Raw genomic sequence first — 21,766 nt, 5'->3', positions numbered from 1 at the left:
TGGAATTGGGTACTGGACATTAGCTGAGGTAAAATTAATCCAGTAACTTCCATTTGATGAAAGTCCGTGCCAGAGTTTAAGCCACAAGCATGCTCAAAGTTATAAGAAGGGGAAAAATAAAATAATGGGTCCCCAGTCTGACCTACCCCTCATTCTCTGGGCTCCCAGGACCATAATGGTTCAAAGTTTGCCTCACTAACCTTACCTTAAGACCAGATGTAGTACAGCAATTGTCAAGATGACCTGAATGTGCTTGTGGATTTTAGAGCTCTTTGAAAAATTGTTTATTAAACAGCAAATTACACTCAACCTTAACTATGGAATCACCAGCACTCCTCCATAATAAGTTTCAGATAATGGAATAGAACAGAAAATAGTTCTTCATTAACAACTTTTTAACCACCTTATTCTACAGTTTTTACAAGGTCTTACTGCTCTTATTTTTCAATAAATGTCCATATTGTTGAACTTCCTACCCTTAAAGTTTATCCCTCGTTAATAAAGACTGAATCTTTAGAGTGCTCCTAACATCTGGTTCGTGCTGAACTTTAAAACCTTCAAAACAAATTTAATAGATTTGAAAATATTGTATTTTCCCTTAGAATTCACACTTCTGTGTGACAAAGCTATGATTTATCCTATTTTGTGCTATGACAAAACAGACACATAGAGAGAGCTTTCCAAGAACTTGTCTAAAATGTGTTAGTATTGCTGGGCATCCTAGGCTAGTTTAGTATGAAAACTGTTGGCTGTGGAAACTAACCATTCTTCAATTGACCACTATTAACTTGTGTGGAAGACTGGCATTTATAACATGTAATAGATGAGGTATTTGACTTGTTCAGGCCATTCTCCTCCAAGGAGGCTGGACTGAATATATAGTGTATGGAAGATGGCAGCACAATTAGTATTTATGTTCTTCTGGGATTATATGAACATAATTTACACTGTGAAAGCTGCAAATTCGACTGGGAGTGAATGGATATGGCAATTAATAGAATCCAAGGCTAGAAGAGACCATTGTGATCATTGAGTCTGACCTCCTACATAACACGGGCCATAGAACTTCCCTAAAATAATTTGTAGAACATAGTTTTTAGAGAAAAACCCAGCTGTGATTGAAAAACGGTGAGTGATAAGGATCCACCACGACCCTTGGTAAATTGCTCCAGCAGTTGTTTATTATTATTAATAATTTCCACCATATTTCCTGTCCAAATTTGTCTAGCTTCCACTTCCATCCATTGGATCATGTTGTACCTTTCTCTGCTCTAAAGAGCCCATTGTTAAATATTTGTTTCCCACATAGGTACTTATAGACTAATCAAGTCACCCCTTAATTTTCTCTTTGCTAAACTAAATAGATTGAACTTTTGAGTCTAATGCTATAAAACAGGTTTTCTAATCCTTTAATCATTTTCATGGCTCTTCTCTGAACCCTCTTTGTCAAATTCCTTCTTGAACTGTGGACACAACAATTGGAGACTGTATTCCAGTAGCAGTTGCACCAGTGCCAAATAGAGGCAAAATAATCCCTCTACACCTATTCGAGTTTGTCCTGTTTATGCATCCCAGGATCCCAGCTGAGTATCTACCAAGACCCCCAAATCTTTTTTTCAGAGTCAACATTTCCCAGGATAGTCTCCCATCCTGTAAGAATGGCCTGTGCTCTCTGTTCCTAGAGGTACACATTTGGCACATTGTTTGCTTGCACCCGGTTTAGCAAGTAAACCAAATTGCTCTGAATCAGTGACATGTGTGCTTCATTATTTACCACTCCCCCAATTTGTGTCATCTGCAAACTTGATCCATGATGATTTTATTTTTTCTTAAAGCCATTGATAAAAATGTTAAATAACATAAGGCCAAGAACCGATCTCTGCAGGACCCCTCTAGAATCACACTCAGTTGATGATGATTCCCCATTTGAGACCTATCAGTTAGCAAGTTTTTAATCCATTCTATCATTCTAGTTTTTAAATTAAAATGTTGTGTGGTACCAAATCAAACGCCTTACAGAAGTCTGAGTATATTATGTCATCACTATTACTTTACCTACCATATGTGTAATCTCATTAAAAAGAATATCAAGTGAGTTTGATAGGATCTGTTTTCTATAAATCCATGTTGATTTCTATGAATTACATTACCCCCTGTTAATTCTTAAGTCCTATATCAACCACTCCATTTTCTTGCCTGGGGTCAACGTCAGGCTGACAGGCCTATTATTACCCAGTCATCCTGGCTGCCCCTTTTAAAACTGGGCCCAGCATTAGCTTTCTTCTAGTACAGTGGAAACAGTGTTATCACCATTATGATGAAACTGTCACCTTTGCCCCCCAAATACAACACAGAAATATTTATGGAACGCTTCTGCCTTTTCAGCAATGTTATTGATGATTCTTCCATTTCCTCCCAGTAGTGGACCAATACCACTGTCAGGATTATTTTTTTCCCTAATGCATTTTTTTAAAACTCCTTATTGTCCTTAACTCTGCTGGCTATTGATTTCTCCTTGTGTCCCTTTGCTTCCCTTATCAATTTTCTACAATTCCTAATTTCTCATTTATATTCATTACTATCAACATCATCTTTCTTCCATTTGATCAAATGCTGTGTATGTGTGTGTATATATATAATATATTTTACTGGTCTGCACTTCTTCATTTTGCTTTCACATTATAAATGTTAACAAGTTATGATCACTTGTACCTAAGCTACCATTGATTTTTTACTTCTGTGATCAGTTCCTCTTTATCTGTTAAGATAAGGACTAATATAGAATTCCTGTTTGCTGGATGCAACACTTTTTGAGTTAGGAAGTGGTCATTTTAATTTTTAGAAATTCCAAGGATGTTTTAGTATTGACATGCTGAAGTCTCATGCTGCCACTCAAATTTAAAGACCCCCAGGATCACAGGAACCCCCCCCCCCCAACATCATAGATAGGTAGACAGATGTGTAAGGAAACAATCATCCTGTTCCCTACTGTGATTTGATGGTCTGTTGTAGACACCTATTAATACCCCATCTTTTGCTTTATCTGTTAGGACAGTGATCCATTAGCATTCAAGGTCATTTTCTTCTGATTTGTCAGTGATTTGGAAACAGGTAATGCCATTTTTGACGTAGAATGCTACTCCCCCTCCCCTTTTGCCCTCTCAGTCCTTCCAAAATAAATAATTGATTTTAACATTCCAATTGTGTGAATCACTCCACCAAGTTTCAGTAATACCAATTAGATTTGAATTTATGTTCATAAACGAACAATTCCTTTTGTTTCTTAGTCAGGCTCCTAGCATTGGTGTATAAGCAATTCAAGAATTTCTCATGTCCTTGATTAATTTTGTTCTCAATCTTTCAGGTTGTGCAGAGCACTCATATCTTTCCTCTTTTTACCCTCCTCCTCTTTTGCTATTAGATTAACTCCCTCCTGATTACTCAAACTATACAGTCCCCCTCACCAGAGAAAGTTGACCTCTGTACACCACTTACCTAGCCAGCATTTCACTTCTAGAATCTTCTGCTTTCTGTCTTCTTTCACTTGTGGGGAAAGGAAGAATCTCTGAGAAGATCACTTGGACATGTTTCTTCAGTATGCTTCCAAGTTCCCTGAAGTCATTTATTATCTGTGAGATATCTTAAGATGCAGTGTCACTAGTGCAGATATGAATAATCACCACTAGATCCTTGCCTGTCAACTTAGTGACATCTCATGTCTTGGCTCTGGGAAGGCAGCATGCTGTCCTGTTGTTTAATCATCCCTTGCAGAATGTTCTTTTGATACTTCTGAGTACTGAATCTTCAACAAGGGTAATCTGTCTTCCTGGGGAAGTTGGAGAACTCTTTGAGGGCAAGCTTGATTTTCTTATAGGTTGGGCCGAGCTGCCTCCACATGTGTGCCCCGTACATCACTTTGTTACCTTGGACCTGCTGAATCTTGAGATATCTGTGGGCCGTTGTGTGGGTCACAGCTGAGAGTGCCAAATTCAGGACAGACTGATAAAAAAGATATGGCAGACACCTCAAAAACTGGTGGCTTATTTTATAGATTCCCCAAACCAGTAACAAAATAAGCATCTGTATCACCACACTAGTTACCAAGAAGCTAAAAACAAGAAGCCTTAGGCAATCCAGCCCCTATCACCACCCAGACATCTGGTCTTTATGATGAGAGGTTACTGATAACCAGATTCATCACATATAAGGTTCTTCTATCCCAAAGAATCAGCCACTTACCCAGGTCAATATGTATACTTTCATGTTGAGGACCTGGTGTTGATTTGAAACTTCTAGTTGTGTGGAATTCCTTTTGCTTCTCTTCTCTCTGGTGCCCACTGTCTACGTATAGTCCTCTATCTCCAGCCATGTAGAATGTCACCATGACCTCTTGTCTCTGGTGGTTAGGAACTGCCTCCTCTCTGTCCCATAGAAGTATCTGAGCAAGATAGCCACCCTCTCTAGACTGAGAGCTTGTATAGATAATGTTGTAGCCTGCAGCAGAGGAATGTAAATTTTAGTCTATACTAGTATGTGGCTCATGAACTGGCCCACCTGGAATCTGCTGATGTGCACTGAAAGTTCCCTAGTACAAATTAACATAATACTGTTTGAAAGAGGACTACATTAATGTGCACTAAGAAACTTTTAATGCGCATCAACAAGGTTCAGTTAGTGGATGACATGCTAGTGCAGACTACAATTTATACCCCTTTGGTATAGACTGAAGCACCATGTAGACAAGTCATTACACCTCTAAGATATTGACACAGGCTTGGACCTCAGAGGAAGGGAGTGGGAGTTCACATTCCTATCATGGCTGTTATGAAAGCAAAAAGACAAAACATTTTAAAATGACTTTTCTAACATTTTACGAAATATTGTAAAGACGCTAAGGTCAGATGCTATTAAAGCAAATTGACTCCATGTTAAACACCATTTGTCTAATAATGGAATGTCAGAGTATTGGCTAAATGGCTACTTTTCTGTTTTTTCTTGCACTGTAGAAAATGTCGTGTTTCATAGAGTAAATGCTCTCGAAGTAACATCTGTTAAGAAAAATATATTCTTTCCAAAATCATGTTGTAAAATCTCAGTGATGTACACTGAGTGTGACCCATTTTGGGTTTCAGAGTAGTAAATCAACTCAATAAAAATAAAAACAAATTGGTTCCTGAAGGTTTAATAAGCACTTCATGTAATTGGGGATCGGCAGTGGGCGGTTGTGTTTGAATTAGCTTCACAGATTCTACAGGAGGTGTCCACCGTTTCTTCTCCTTGAGACTCTCTGGCAAAAGTTTCCTTTTGTTGTTGTTGTTTGCTGTTAGGCATTGTAACATGTCAGTTAACATTGTGTGAGAACAGAAATATTGAAATACTTCTTATTACTGTTTAGTTCTGAGCAGGCCACATCCCGAAGAGTAGAGAATTCATAAAACATTCCTTCAGCCTTTCCAAGTAATTGCTGAAGATAGAGAGCTTGCCATCTTTCTTTATCCATATATCGATGACAATGATGAAGATACTCTTGTATAATTTTTCAGATCTGGCATTAGAGTGAAAGACCCTTTTTTAATCACCTAAAGAATCCTTGAATCAATAAGGAACACTAGATGTCAAATAGAGCGGTTTTAATTTCACTTCAGCTGTGTGTCTTTCCTTGGACTACTCAGGCTTGTTAGCTTCCACTTCATTTGTCTGGAGTACAAATGTCTTTTGCATTATAAAAATTGATAGACAATATACAAATGTTTAGCCCTGAATTTACTTCAGGTTTGTTTGTTTGTTTAATTGCAATGTTTAAGTATTGAGCATGATTATCCTTTTTAAAAGCTTGGGTATATAAATGCCTATTGTGAAATTACTTGGGGGGAGAGGGGTTTCTGACATGAAAACTCTCAAGTTTTCAAGGAAGACAAAGCACCACTCTAATATTGTTTAAAAAAAAAAAAAAGTTGTAACAGCTGTATGTCTTTTAATGTTTTCCTTTATTAAACTTTCATTAGTGTAAAAGAGAATGTGCCCTAAGAATAGTGAACTACGCGTCAGGAAGTGATAAAGATACTCTTATCGAAGCATCTTCTCAAAGGCCATTAATCTGTGATTGCAGAGGGGGAGGACAGGAAAGAGAAAACCAGCATTGATTTGAGTTATGTGCTAGCTAAAGCAGAAATCACTTGCCTGTCTTGGCAATATTGGAACACATCATTTCTCTCAGTAAAAATATAGCATCCGTCTATCCTTTTATATTAGTATCTGATTTAAGCCTAATAACTGCATATTTGCAAAACCTTCCTATTTTCTCAGCATGAGCACTTAAATATTAATTGTATTTAAATGCTTCTCAGTAGGGGCAGTTGTTAGACTTATACTTGCAAAGGGCACTTGCATGCAAGAGACCTCCATTTTTTGTATTTGTGAAGATTAACAGAGATATACCAATAGTTTTGCGATGGTGATAGTTTACCCTAAAAGTTTCAAATATGAAAAAGCAATCATTTATAGAAGGTTAATCTGTTCGGGGTGCTACTTTGTTCTATTTATCTTCTTACGTACCTCTGAATCAGTTAACAAAGAAACATTGTCTCCCAGATTATTCTAAAACAGTCTTGTACATTGAGAGTTCTACATACTAATTTTTACTAAATATATTTTTAATTTTTAATATCCAGGAAAGAGTACAACTCTGCTGAAAACAGAGTTGTTCATTTATACTGCTGGATTTGAGCCCCGAGAGGTTGGTTGCATCTAGAAAGATTAGTATCTAAATTTCCCTAATTTTGGGGATGAGTGATCTATCTGGGATCATATTCCAATGAGTTAAAAAAGAAAGAATGGTACTAGGCACACGTTAGGTGGCTGTTTCTGAGGATTAGCTCTGCAAAATAGCCTCTGCATCTGTATAGCATGAAAGGTTTGTGGTGCCTCTTTATGCTAGCGACTGCTGAGGCAAATTTAGGCTGAACAGAACCTGTAATTGTTTTATAACCAAAGGTCAGTGCCCTTTTTGTCTGTGTTGTACCAACAAATAAGGGATTCCCTGCCCCTAAATAATTAAGTAGGAATATGCACTAAATGTGCATTTTCAAATATTTTAATCAATAAATGTTACTTTTGAGCTGGTTACATCACTGTGAATGACTAATCACTTGGCGGAAGCTTCTGTTTTTCCTGATACTTCCCAGATGAGGTCCTGTCTGATATAGGACTCAAAGTACAGATTACTAAATTATGACGAAACTGCATATCTTCAAAGCTGGTGTGAGATTAATTTTTATTTTTTTAAGTGCCTAATGTGTAAAGGGATTTTAACATGATTAAATCAACTAAAAGCAAGTTTTTTTCTTTATTCCTGTTGTGTAAATCAGAGAATATTCAAAACTATTCTGCATTCTGAGAACCCCTAATTTACAACTTAAAATGATAAAATTGATTTGGTTCTATTTAAGTAGATGAAAAATAGTAGCTTAATCTTCCTTCTAATTCATCTTAGTGAACGCAATGTAATATATTAGTCTTTAAGGACCTTATGTACATCTCGTACTATAACATATTTGTCATGTTTTTTTTGAAAGTTATATGCATATCCATCAGCTATTTCTTTTGAAAATACACTGTAATTACTCACCATTACAAAACATACATAAAATTAGCTGTTGCTGTGCTTACTGGAAGTTTTTAAATGTCTTTTTTAAATAGAATACTGCTCAATCAAGATCTTATGTTAATTCTCCCTTGAATTTGAATTCTGCTGCAAATAGAAAAGGCACAAAATGTATAATATATGTGGGGGGGCGGAGGGTGAGAAAACCTGGATTTGTGCTGGAAATGGCCCAACTTGATGATCACTTTAGATAAGCTATTGCCAGCAGGAGAGTGGGGTGGGAGGAGGTATTGTTTCATGGTCTCTTTGTGTATATAATGTCTTCTGCAGTTTCCACAGTATGCATCCGACGAAGTGAGCTGTAGCCACGAAAGCTCATGCTCAAATAAATTGGTTAGTCTCTAAGGTGCCACAAATACTCCTTTTCTTTTTGCGAATACAGACTAACACGGCTGTTACTCTGAAACCTATTCCACAACAGTCTGCTATATATGGTATATCATTAATACAGCTTTGAAACTTTACTGTGCTTTTAGCCATCTTATTTTTAATGAAACAAACACAGAATCAGTTTCTTTATCTTGTCATGTCTTTTTTAAACATTCTCTTTATTTTTTAGTAGTTTAACAGTATTGTACTGTGTGGGTTGTGTGTTTTTTGGTGGGTTTTTTTTGTTTGTTTTTTTTTTAATTTGTCTGCTGCTGCCTGACTCTGTACTTCTGGTTCCAAACGAGGTGTGTGGTTGACTGGTCAGTTTGTGACTGGTGTTCGTAACTCTGAAATTCTTCTGTACTTACAACTTTTAAAATAATTCACCTTTTACTGTATTTTTCATGTTTCACATTTGAAATAAGATTTTCCTGATCGACTTTCTTGAGGGTTTCGAAGTATTACATTTTAAACGAAGAGTAGGGGTGCTGATTCTTTAACAAAGACATCTTTTGTCTATGTTCTTAGTAGTCATTAAAGTTACATAGGTGTTGTCAAAAAACAAACATACATTGAAAGAATCTCACTAAAAATTCCTTTCCCACTCAGTTGCTCAGCTTTCAGTCTTTTGAGTCTTGTGATGTGATAATTTCACTGGCTATCCAGTTGCTGTAGCTTTCTAGGGTTGATGAGACCTGAATTTTTAATAACAAAAAACTTGGTTACTTTTTAAAGTTATTTTTGAACTACTTGCAGGGTGGTTTTACCCACTATAAAAACACAAAAAGGCACAAGTTAATTTTTTTTAAACTGTGGAGATCACTGGGGCCAAGCAGTCTTGTACAGCCCACATCACTGTGTCCTCTCTGCTCTTCTTAATGAGTTACCTAGGGCTTGGCTACACTTGCAAGTTACAGTGCAATAAAGGAGCCCCGGGCACCCTAGCTTACTACCCGTCCATGCTGGCAAGGCACGTAAAGCACTCTGTCTCCACGGCTACAGCGCTGCTGGTACTCCACCTCAGCAAGTGGAATAACGTTTGCTGCGCCACCGCTGGAGTGCTGTGGTGCCAGTGTGGACGCCCTGGTCTGTTGTTGCGCTGTGATCGGTCTCCAGAAGTATCCCACAATGCCTGTTCTAGCCACTCTGGTCATCACTTTGAACTCTACTGCCCTGCCCTCAGGTGACCAACTGTCAGACCTGGCCTTTAAATTCTCTTGGAATTTTGAAAATCCCCGTCCTGTTTGCTCAGCCAGGCATGGAGTGTTCTCAGCAAATCTTTCCAGGTGACCATGCCGCCATGCGCCAGGCAATACCCCATGGAGCAATGGTGGGGTGCTGGACCTCATCAGTGTTTGGGGGGAGGAAGCTGTCCAGTCCCAGCTGTACTCCAGCTGCAGGAATTACAATATCTTTGGACAGATATCAAGGGCCATGTTGGAAAGGGGCTATGACTGGGATGCACTGCAGTGCAGGGTTAAAGTGAAGGACCTGCGGAATGCTTACCACAAAGCCCGAGAGGCAAACAGTAGCTGCCCCCGCGACCTGCCATTTTTACAAAGAGCTGGACGCGATACTTGGGGGCGACCCCACCTCCATGCCGAGTACCACAATGGACACCTCAGAGGCCAGTGTAACAAGGCAGGAGGAGGAGGAGCAGCAAAGCGGGAGCAAGGGTGCTCTGGCGGAGGAAGACACCCCGGAATTCCTAGATGCCATACCCTCAGGAGCTGTTCTCAAGCCAGGAGGAAGGTAGCCAGTCGCAGCAGCCGGGTTCCTGGGGAAGGACAAACACCAGAGGAGGTTCCCAGTAAGCAGCTTTTATTTTGGGAAGGAAGTTATTTGGTGCAGGCTCTTGGGGTGAGGAGGGTTAGGGCTGCATGCATGCCTAGACGCGGAATAGGGCATTGATGAGCTCTCTCATATCGCAGTAATCGGCCTCAGTGATCTCTTCAAAGGTCTCAGCCAGAACTTGGGCAATGTGCTTGCACAGGTTTTTCAGGAGAGCCACTGTGGTCCTTGCCCCAGTAAAGCTAACTTGTCCATGCCACTGTGCCATGAGGGGTGGGGGGACCATTGCTGCACACAGGCAAGCTGCATATGGGCCAGGGTGGAAGCCGCATTGTAGTAGAAGACCCTCCCTTGCTTCCCTGGTCACCCTCAGCAGCGAGATATCTTCCAGGATGAACTCCTGTGGAAAATGTGGGGACAGTGTTCAGTATAGGGGCCCCCCACTACTGTTGGCTCTCCCCAAGACACAGAAACCCAGAGGACAGTACGGCCGTGAAACAATCAGTCACGCTTGACCCTGTGCTTACTCACCATTTTGGGGCTCCCGTGGGTTACGTGCACTCGCTTTGGGACAAGCAAATTATGCTATTGTGTAGACTATGCTTGCCCTTAAGTAAGGGAGAATCATTGCTCTGTCTGGTGTGAACAATGCTGCCTCTGTTTAAGTGTTTCATTTTGCCTTTACAGATGCAACCTTGAGATCTCAGCTGTCCGTCTTATCAACGGCCGAGAGGCTGCAAATAATCAGGAAGAGGCCATGTAGAAGCAAAGAGGACATGCTGCATGAAGTCATGCAACATTCAACTAATGAAAATTAAAAAGTGCCAGAGTGGCGGGAGAGTGAAAGGAGGGTCCGCCAGCAAAATGTGGATTGCTGACACCAAAGAACAGAGCGGCTGATAAGCATCATGGAGTGCCAAGTAGACTTGATCCATCACTCGTAGCCATGCAGGCGGAGCACTACCGTGCCCGTTTCCCCCCCTCGCCCCCCGCAGCTCTTATCCCAAAACTCTTTCCCTTGTGCCCCCATGTCACCTCCAAACCACATTCCGCAACATCCGGGTTCTTAGCGCCACACGCTGCCTCCAAAACCTTCACCACCCAGCCCTGAAAACTACGACCCTTACCCGCTGCACTCAACCCCCATCACCATGCAGTATAGCCATCCTGAAGTGCAGCATGCATTGCACAGCACTCCAGACAGAACATACGCAAATCTCTGATTGTACCATTCCCCATCCCACTCCACCCCCTTGCCCTTTGTGTTTCCCAAGCAGTTGTGTTGTTTCTTTTCAATAAATTGATTTTCTGGCTTTGAAAACGTTCTTTATTATTGCATAATGTAAAAGAAACCTTAGCCCAGGAAAATAACGTACACTGACTTGCAGTGCCTCATACATAGCAAACACAGATTCTTACCGCACTTCACTCCTGTGCAGGGCACCACACCAAACTTTCAGCCTCAAATTACTCCCTCAAGGCATCCCTAATCCTTGCAGCCCTGCACTGGGCCCCTCTAATAGCCCTGCTCTCCGACTGTTCAAATTCAGCCTCCAGGTGTTGAATCTCCGATATAACTGCGGCGATGCTGTTATCAGCCAGGTCCCGCTTCCCATACAGAGAGCGCCAGCGACCCTCTAAATGGCCAAAAGCACACTCCACAGTCATTCTGCACCGGCTCAGCCTGATGTTGAACTGCTCCTTGCTGCTGTCAAGGCTCCCTGTGTAGTGTTTCATGAGCCACGGCATTAAAGGGTAAGCAGGGTCTCCAAGGATCACAATGGACATTTCGACTTTCCCTGCTGTGATCTTCTGGTCTGGGAAAAAAGTCCTGGCTTTCAGCTTCCTGAACAGGCCAGTGTTATGAAAGATGCATGCGTCATGCACCTTTCCGGGCTAGCCTGCGTTAATGTCAATGAAACACCCACAGTGATCCACAAGCACCTGGAGAATCATAGAGAAATACCCCTTCCGATTAACATACTCACAGGCTAGGTGGGCTGGTGCCAGAATTGGAATATGCGTCCCATCTATCGCCCCTCCGCAGTTAGGGAAACCCATTTGTGCAGAGCCAGCCACAATGTCATGCACGTTACCGGGAGTCACGGTTCTTCTGAGCAGGATGTGATTAATGGCCCTGCAAACTTGCATCAACACGATTCCAACGGTCGACTTTCCCACTCCAAACTGGTTAGCGACTGATTGATAGCTGTCTGGAGTTGCCAGCTTCCAGATAGCAATAGCCACCCACTTCTCCACCGTCAGGGCAGCTCTCAATCTCGTGTCCTTGCGCCACAGGGTGGGGGGAGCTCCTCACGCAGACCCATGAAAGCGGCTTTTCTCATCCGAAAGTTTTGCAGCCACTGCTCGTCACCCCAGACTTGCATGACGATGTGATCCCACCACTCAGTGCTTGTTTCCCAAGCCCAAAGCGGCGTTCCACCGTGGTGAGCATGTCCGTGAATGCCACAAGCAAATTCGTGTGGTTTGCGTTACTCGAGTCGATATCATCATCTGAATCCTCACTGTCCCTTTGGATCTTAAGGAATAGCTCGACGCCAAACGTGATGCACTGTCGAGACTCATCAGCATATTCCTCAGCAGTTCGGAAAGGGAAGACAGCGCGCGCAGTACAAAAACCGTTGAAAGATGGCACCAAATGTGGACGGAAGCAAAGGGAATGCTGGGATGCGAAGTGATGCATCACGGGGAGTTGGGACAGGGCCCAGAATGCCCTGCACCTCCAGCCCCCTTCCCACAAGCCACAGTGCCAGAATGGGAAGAGGTGCTCTGTGGGATAGCTGCTCATAATGCACCGCTCCCAATGCCCCAGCAAGTGCTGCAAATGTGACCACACCAGTGCACTTACAGCTGTCAGTGTGGACAGACTGCAGCGCTTTCCTTACTGTGCTGTATGAAGGCGGATTCAACTCATAGGACTCTACTTCTGCAAGTGTAGCCATGCCCCTAGATTAAAGCAAGTTTGGATATGTCTTCAAACTTCAGATTACATCCCTGGTTTCAGTGTAGATGCAGCCTACCTTCACACTTACAGATGCTCTGCGCATATCTGTCTGGTTTATTTGTACTCAGTAAGTGCACACTGGAAGACTTTGAGGACTCTAAACAGCTCATTTTGTTTAATAAAAGTATGCTTGTCAGTGTGTGTTAGCAGCTTATGCTGCTGTAGATTTTTTTTTTTTTTTTTTTAAAGTGTGTTGTAACATTTTAAGCACCTTAGGCAGCCTTGAAGATTTTCTTCTTAAAAAAAAAAAAAATCGTTTAGCAAAAAAAAAAAAAAAAAAGCTCTAAGGATGTGCCATTAAAATAAATTGAATTTATATTCAAAGGAGAGGTTAGTGCACCGGTAAGTGTATATATATATATTTATTTATTTATTTATTTATTTCTGGTTTGTTTGTGTGTAAGAGCGTGCTTCTGGAATTCACTGTATATGGGCAGGCAGGCCCAATATAACCCAATTGACTTCTGTAGGGCTCTGCAAAGACACAGTGCATTGCAGGATTGAGGTGTAAATGTGTCACTTAACATATTCATTAATATTGTAATTGTTAATATTGTAAAATATGTAGCATAAATTATATAGATTGTGCAATGTAATTGAGCTAGCATTGCTATTGAAACCTTAATTTTCCAATTCCCTGAATTTTGGTAATTTAGTCACAATTTTAAACAGGCTACAGGCAAAAATGTTTCCTGTGGCTTGGTTCCAGGAACTTACCAATTAAGGCCTGGTTCCTCAAATGCATTATGCATTTTATTAACTTTATGCATTTGAGCAGTCTTATGGGAGTTGATTCATATATGGAAAGTTTCTTTTATGTGGGAGTGTGGAAAGATTTGGTTTAAAATAGAAGGAGATGTAATATACAAGGTACTTGTGTTGCATTGGTTTTCACAGCTATTTTATTTTAGGTGTTCTAGGTGTTTAAAAGATCAAAAATTAAAACATAACCTGCAGTGCAAAGTTCACAGCAGTTTACAAGTCTTTTGATATTATCAGCATCACTGCTACAATTCAAAGATAAAAAATTCTTGCCTACTTCTAATATTATGAATTCTACACAGATAGCAATATGAATGTAACCTAATCAAGTTCAGCAAAAAGATCATGTAGTGTAGATCTAGTCTAAAAAGGCAGCGTGAAGATGATGTGATAGCAAATGATCATAAAGAGTAAGGGGGGAAAATACTAGGGGTTAAGAATTTAAGATACATTTGACATTAGCAGAAATTCATCTGGAAACTGTTTAGTAGTATTTTATATTACTTAGAACTCAGAAGCACCAAACAAGATAGGGGCCCATTTGACTGTTGACATGGTGCAAAAATATGCCAAAAATATGCCTCCTGCGAAGAACTCACAATCACAGGAAAAAATGACACAGGAGAGGGGAGGGGAGAGAGACCCAAATATATAGAATTGTTGAATAAGTTTGTAATCTTTTTATATTATAAATAGATAAAGCAGGTACCAACTATTTCCCTTGCCCCATATCCTCCTTAACCTTGTAAGACACTTAAAAATGTTGGCAATTTTAACAGGAGTCATATTAAGAGTTGTGTTTGCAAGTCAATATTAGTGGTATTGGCTGTATTTCCTATAATAGGAAATAGGGACTCTAGAGGTAATTGGCACAAATGTTTTCTCAAGTGAGGATTTCAATGGTAACTGCTCTAATACTGCCAGGTTATATGAACCTTTTTCTCTGCATGCACATTTTTAGCATACATGAAGTACACAAAAATAAAATAATAAATCATAGAAAGTGTAGATACTGTAATGAATTGTTAATGAACTCTGCTTGAATAAACAATGTTACTCTCTCAAGGCCAAATCATTTCACCCAGTGCAAAAACAGAATATGGGTTTGCATACTGTGATTCCGTGTGATTAGGAGTATGTCATGTAATATGTTCCCCTTTCTTCCATACAACAGTTCCACGTCAAAGCCAGATTGAAAACAGTTGGTTCTACTATTTTACACTATCCATAACCCTATGTGGGTTTTCTAGTGGATTCTGTGTAGCTGTGGATCACTTGGCATACTCCACCTTTGCAGTAGCACAGATTAGAACGTTGTTAAGCATCATGTAAGTGGTGCGGAGTTCTCTCTGCAGAGACTTTCTGCGGCAAACTACCCCTAGTGCAGTATGAGCATACTGGTTCCAAGGTCAGACTGGACTATGTCTGCAGAGATTGAGGATTCAAGAGATTGAGGTTTACTGGTGATATCCAGACTGTCATGAAGCTTTGAAGTGTGTATGTTGCAATTTTTATGGAAGCTGTTCTTGGCTTATGTATCTGCTGCAAAAGAGTGCTACATTATAAGAACATTCCATTTGTTCAGTTACCATCCTGTCCCTCTGGGGTTTTTTCTGACAATTTCTGTTGTTTTTTTGTTTTGTTTTAAAGTTAGTGTGTCCAGTGACCTCAGATTACATAGCTTCATCCTTCTGTAACTCAACCTTTCTGATTATCCTGGGAACTGGTATTGGCTGAAACTCTCCAAACACTTAAAGTACAGATGGCGACTTCATCACTGTTTCTTTCCTATGTCTCTAAAGGATAGTATGACTTCTGATATTTTCCTCACTGATACTCTTCACAGAAGTCTCAGGTTTTTCCAGGCAATACCTATCTTGTATTTAAAATGTATCACTTAATTTTGTTTCTCTTTGTGTTGTGGCAAGATGGCCGATTTTAGTTTGGTGGGTCCTGCACTTTTCTTGGCGGGGAGCTAAGATGCCACCCTTTGCCCCTGCTCTTGGGTGCCGAGGGCCCCGCTACTAGCCTGGGAAGGTGGTAGAGGAGGGAACCGGGTGAGGGGTCTGGGTTTGCTCCTCGCTCTGAGTCGCAGCCCCTTGCAACCCTTGTGGGTTTCTTACGCTCGTCCCCCTTAGGTGGGGTTACCCTCAGTCCTTAGATGCTGGGGGGAAGGAAGTCTCCCGGTCCTGCTAGGCAGAGTCTCCCTTACTCCAGTTCTCAGGTCTTCCAAATCTCTCAACATCCCTCCAAGCTCCAGTCCTTTCTCCTTTCTCCTTTCTCCCTCTTCCTCCTCCTCCTCCTCCCTTGTCTGCCTAATGCAGGGGGTTTTATTAAGTTCCTAACAGGGCCTTAATTGACTGCAGGTGCTCTGATTAACCTGCAGCCACCTTCCCTAGTCTACAGGGAACCACGCCTTAATTAGCCTTGAGCTTATATATTTTGCCTCTTGCACTCTCCCACTGCTCCCTGATCTTCCTGTATCACAGTGTCTCCCATCACTAATCATTCATTTACACATTTTTATCTCAACATTCTCCAGTCTAATTATTTAGCTTACAGCATGTTCTTGCCTACCAACTTTATTCTTTATTTAGTGATTTTAACCCTCCCCCACCCCCAAGTCAATGATATATTGAAGAAAAAGTTAGTCTTTATGTGGGACAGTTGCCAAAGAAGTTTATGGAATATAAATCAGACAAGCAGGCTGGTTGGATTATTTGCTTGGAGAGGAAGAAAGATGTTCAAGGCTGGCCTGATGAATGGACTGTGGGGAAGAGAATGTAGTGTAAAGGCACAGGCTTCCATCAGAGAGAGAGTGAATAATGGAGCCAAGCTGTAGGTTTCTCTGATGAAAGTACCATGGGGGAGAGTATCCCTAATACTGGAGCTATCATTAGAGAGTGAGGGAAACTTTTTTGTTTACTGTGCCTGTATAAGCTTAAATATTGGTTCTCCTAGTAATTTCCCTTGTTCTTTCAAGCCAGTTTCAGCTCTTGTTTTCGTATATTTCCCCCACTAGTGATAATTTATTCTATTGAAAATGTCTTGTGTATTAGGCAACCAGATAGAATAAGATCAGAAGTGGTCATAGAAACTGCCAAATTACTTTTTCTGTGAACCTGTAGCAAGTCTCTACAGGTGAAACACTAATGCATACTCAACTGAACTCTCACTGGAAATGGTGCTTTCAGGAGTGATTTATAACTGTTTGAGTAGCAGCAGTATTAGTCTCTATTCGCAAAAAGAAAAGGAGTACTTGTGGCACCTTAGAGACTAAGGTGCCACAAGTACTCCTTTTCTTTTTATAACTGTTGTGTAATTCAGAAAATATCTTTTAAATTAAAAATCCCCATTTAAAATACTTAGTTCTAAAAAAGCACAGCGCACCACCAGTTGCATGCAAAACATTTAATTGCTGTCTTATTTTTTAAATTAGAAAAAAGTGTAACATTTAACAATACTACAGTAAGTGATATTAAATTCTTGAAGCAACTCCTGTGATCCAAGACTACCTAACGTTAACAGTATAGTTATTGGTAGCTTCCTTCTTCCAAATGCCAAAAATGAGTTTTAAAAATTCTTTTAATGTGAGATGTTTGCTTCCTTTTGATCTGCAAATCACAGAAATGTATAATTTACTTTAGAGCTAAGCCTTGGCTAGTATGAAGTTTTGGTTCTGATTTTTCAAATACAGCATAAACCATATTTCACTGGATTTAACCACATTTTGAGAAGCAAATAAAAGTAGTAGGAATGAATATCTAGATTAAACAGTAACATGGATGTTGTATTGGATTAGTCTTTTCTAAAACAAATTTAGCCTAACTTCCTCCATCTTAAAATTGCATGCTGTTAAAATGAGAATTGTTTTGGTAGAATGAAATGTTGTATGGAAAAACAATGAAGAACGTTGTTTGATGTATCTATTATGATGGAACAACATCCAGTAGAATATGGCTGGTACAAGTATTAAGTAGAGAATACTTTGTGTTTGGAAACTTCATATATTTTCAAGTCTTAAACTTTAGAAATTGTTCCTATTAATATTCTAGTTGGGAAGTTCTGAGATTCCTTCTCTCTAATTTGAGATGGTGGATAGAAGAATATGGCTTTGATGGCTTCCGGTTTGATGGTGTTACATCTATGCTATATCACAATCATGGAATTGGTAAGTAGATTAATCAGTCCACTTTTTAATTAAAGAACACCCTGCCTCTTGGTCTTATTGCGGTACTTTTCAGGAAATGGTAATAACAAAAAGATAAACTGGGTAGACCTACGTTTAAGCTATTTTAAAATAGCAAATTTGTTAATCTTTTGCTGTGCTGCGATTAAATGGATTATTGGAAAAAAATTTTTAAGTTTTACACTTGTAAATCTGACTCACTGTATTTGGGGTCTTTATCTTTTTTGGTCACTAGGTACAGGCTTCAGTGGAGATTACCATGAATATTTTGGTCTACACGTGGATGAAGATGCCCTCATTTATCTAATAATGGCCAACCACATGATTCATTTATTTCATCCAGAATCCATAACAGTAGCTGAGGTAATATTAAGTGTAGCTATTTCTTTATATGTGAGTAAAGGTTTGTAGTATCAGTAAATAAGTGTACTCGTGAAATGTCATTCGGTCTTTATTACAACTTCTTCAGAGTTATTTGTATATGTCACATCATTTAACATGAATCAGTTTCCGTTGTAGTGAACATTACTTGCTAATTATTAGTGACAATTTTGTTAAAGAAAAATATCAGCAGATAAATACTAAGGGTGGATGGGTTCCTCCTCCATGCAATTATCTGTGTGTTGGGGCGGGGAGAAGGGAGAATTAAGTATTAATGTTTTTTCTCTACATTGGTGGGACAGTACGGATGCTGTGAGTTAGCTTGTATGAAGGTTCTTAGTTTAGATATCATTGCTTTGCTTGCTTGCTTATTGCTCTATGATTACCAAATGTTGACTAGTTATTCATGGTACCAAATGTTCACAATTCACAGTCCCAAAGACACTGCTGATATAATTCAATATATGCATAATTGATAACTCCCTTCTGTGATTAAATATGATAAATTTTGAAGTTTCTTAAATGTTTAGGCTAACTTAGATTTAACGTTAAAATTGTCTGGGTTCCTGAGTAAGTAGGATTCTTCTTTGACTGCTTGCTCATGTTGATTCCATTCTAGATGTGCGCACACCCACGTGCCCGGTCGTTGGAGGTTTTTGCCTTAGCGGTATCCATAGGGCCAGCTGTGGTGCCCTCTTGGGTGTCGCACTCATGCATCAGTATATCAGGCGCTGCCAGCCCTGTTCCCTCTCAGTTCCTTTTTACTGCCCGGGGTGGTTAGTTGAAGTGCCTTTCCTTGCATAGCAAGGGCTAGTGGTTTTGTCTCTTCTGACTTTGAGCATTAGGGATTTGTAAATAGTTGTTGATAGTAGTTAGTGTTAAGCAGTTGTTAAGTGTAGTTAGGAGTTAGAAGTTAGTCACAGCGGGGACTTTGCTCCTAGTGGGGCATGCCCCTTTCTCTGAGGTTTAAGCCCTACGCAGACTGTAACAGGCCTCTACCTGTAAGTGACACCCAAGTACTGTCTGAAGTGTTTGGGGGAATCACATGTGAAGGAGAAGTGTCATTGTTGTAAAAATTTTCGATCCAGGACTCAGAATGGGATATTCATTTGCAGGCTTTCCTTATGGAGGCTGCCCTCCATCCGGCTTCTGAGCCATCCCACCAAGACTAGCCTAGTACCTCAGCCTTGGTGCACACCGCACCCCCAGCACCTGGTCCCTCCCAGCACTGCACCCTATCACCGGTGGCCAGAAAGAAAATGAAGAAGCACGGCTCCCCTGCACTGGGCAAGAAAGGCCATGGGGCATCAGGCCAAGGACCCGATTCGGCCCTCCCAGTCACTCCGCAGCCAAATGGATGTGCCTTCTCAGTCTGGGCCCTTAGCCCCTTAAAGGATCCACCACCAACTCCTGGGAGCGGTAGGGGACTCAAACTTATGACGGCATCAACGTTTTCCCAAGCTCCCCCGGCACTGAGTGAGCATAGGCCCACGCTGCTGGCACAGGCTCCCTACTAGGGCAAGCCAGTTGCTAAGACTCCTCAGGAGGCAGTAGAACACCGCTGATCCCCCGAAACAAGGCAGCGCTCTCCATCTCTGTGCTGCAGATCTCCAGCATCGCAGCCCGGATCCTCTGGGGCTCACCCTTGGTCACCGGCACTGCGATCGCAGTCCCTGCCATCTCTACATGGATCGCCTTGGGGGAGGCGCTGGTCTCTGTTCCGCCGGCACCATTTGCCCTCCCTTCAGTTATCCTCTCAGTGCAGATCTCGGTTGCCTGCCCCATGGGAGCGCCTCCCTGTCACGATTCCGGTCCCACCGGCCCCGGTCCGCTTGATTGGCACCGATCCTCTCACTCCAAACACTGGTCTCCGGCAGCGACAGTCAGCAGGCAGACACAGACATCAATAGCCTCGCCGTGGTCACTGGAAGGGGATTCCCTGGCCCGGAAAGGCAGTTCAGCCCCTTGCTAAGACCTCACCGGCGCAAATGGGCACCTGAGGCCTCATCGATGTCTATGGCGTTACCTTGGCAGCATGGCCAGTGGCCTTACTGGAGTGTGTGGGGCATGCTGGTGGTGACGATGCCCCCTTCGCATTGCTCATCTGCTGCTGCCTCAGAGCAACACTGGCATCATCAACAGCACCAGGCTCAGTGCATTAGACCCGCTTGGAAGTTGGGGTAAAGGAGACAGCGCCCACCCCAAAACTCCCCTCTCCCATGGGGTATTATGCCCCTGGAGGTACAGTCATCATCTTCATCCCCGGATGATGCAGTCATGGATCCCTTGAGGGCCAGCCGTCTGGACGATTTTAAGGAACACCAGGCCCTGCTTTGACGGGTGGCCAAGAACTTTGGCCTATAGATGGACGAGATGACCGAGCAGGCAGACACCTTGTTCAATGTCCTCTTAGCCCTGTTCCGAGACGGGTGGCGCTACCAGTGCATGACAGGGTCCTGAAAATTGCCACGGTCCTCTGGCAAACCCTGTTGTCCATCCCTCCCACCTCCAAAAGGGTCGAAAAGAAGTACTTTGTCCCGGCCAAAGGGTTCAAGTACCTTTTATATCCACCCACGTCCGGGCTCACTGGTTGTCTCTGTGGCCAATGAAAAGAACAAGCAGGGGCACAGTAGTTCAACTCCAATTCCAGGCAGTGAACCATCAGGCCCCCCTGCACAAGTACAACAATTCATGGAGTCCCTCCCTCAGGGTCTGGCCCAGGAATTTGGCATTCTGATGGAGAAGGGCACCATGGCAGCTCTCTACAGATGGTCTGGGATGCGGTGGACTCAGCAGCTAGGGTGATCGCATTGATGGTGGTCATGAGGGTGTAGCTCCTGACTTCAGACTGCCGGCCTTGTCCCAAGAGATGCAGACCTTTTTCCAGGACCTCCCATTCGATTGGAATGATCTCTTTTTGGAACTGATGTGAGGCTGCATGCATTAGAGGACACTTAGGCCACCCGTCTCTCGCTGGGCATGCGTGCACCGCAGTCTGTATGGAAACAGTTCTGGCTGCCCCGATGCCAAGGCCTTGTCAGGCTTGTCAAGGGTCTGGTTTTGGCTTCAAAAGATTATTGTTGGCATGCAGAATAGCTACTGGTAATATGAAACGCCAAAGCAGTAAATTTCTGTTAATTGACGGTTGGGCGTTTTTCACTGCCGTGTTTTTATGTTAAGAAAAAGAAACTCCAAACTTTTAAGAATTTCTTTGTTAATATAATAGCACTGTGTAATGCATCTGGGTTTGTTGTTTGTGTTTCTCCTTCCAGCCATCTAGAAAAGACACGTGCAAGATGCAGGATGGATCTGATATGTCATGAGGAATGTGAAGGCCTATTTTTTAATCCACACTATTTTATTAAGAATTCCAATTTCAGCCTTCAGAAAACAAAATAAGGCTAATTTCAGTTGTATGTGGCATTCTAATATATAACTGACAGCTGTATACCAAAGTGCTGTTAAGAGCTTAATGACATCAGGTATCAAAAATAGCAACTGATGAAAAGAAGCAATTATTTGATATATAAAACTTAAGGTGGCTATATTGATCTTTCGGTTCACTTCAAATAAAATTGGTCCATCA

General features: G+C 41.6%; 1 protein-coding gene across 6 annotated transcripts in view; it reads left to right on the top strand.

Annotated features, from left to right (window-relative positions):
- Positions 1 to 21,766, top strand: part of GBE1 (1,4-alpha-glucan branching enzyme 1) — a 272,537-nt gene that overhangs the window by 155,955 nt on the left and 94,816 nt on the right. For all 6 annotated transcript variants that reach the window (XM_043538391.1, XM_043538390.1, XM_037906053.2 and 3 more), the window contains 2 exons: positions 17,666 to 17,781; positions 18,035 to 18,162. In XM_043538391.1, coding sequence (XP_043394326.1) covers positions 17,666 to 17,781; positions 18,035 to 18,162 — 244 coding nt within the window. The remainder of the gene's footprint in view (positions 1 to 17,665; positions 17,782 to 18,034; positions 18,163 to 21,766) is intronic.

The sequence above is a fragment of the Chelonia mydas genome, chromosome 1, assembly GCF_015237465.2.
Source record: "Chelonia mydas isolate rCheMyd1 chromosome 1, rCheMyd1.pri.v2, whole genome shotgun sequence".
Lineage (NCBI taxonomy): Eukaryota > Metazoa > Chordata > Testudines > Cheloniidae > Chelonia > Chelonia mydas.
The sequence above is the reverse complement of the archived record's forward strand: the minus strand, read 5'-3'. Positions and strand labels throughout refer to the sequence as shown.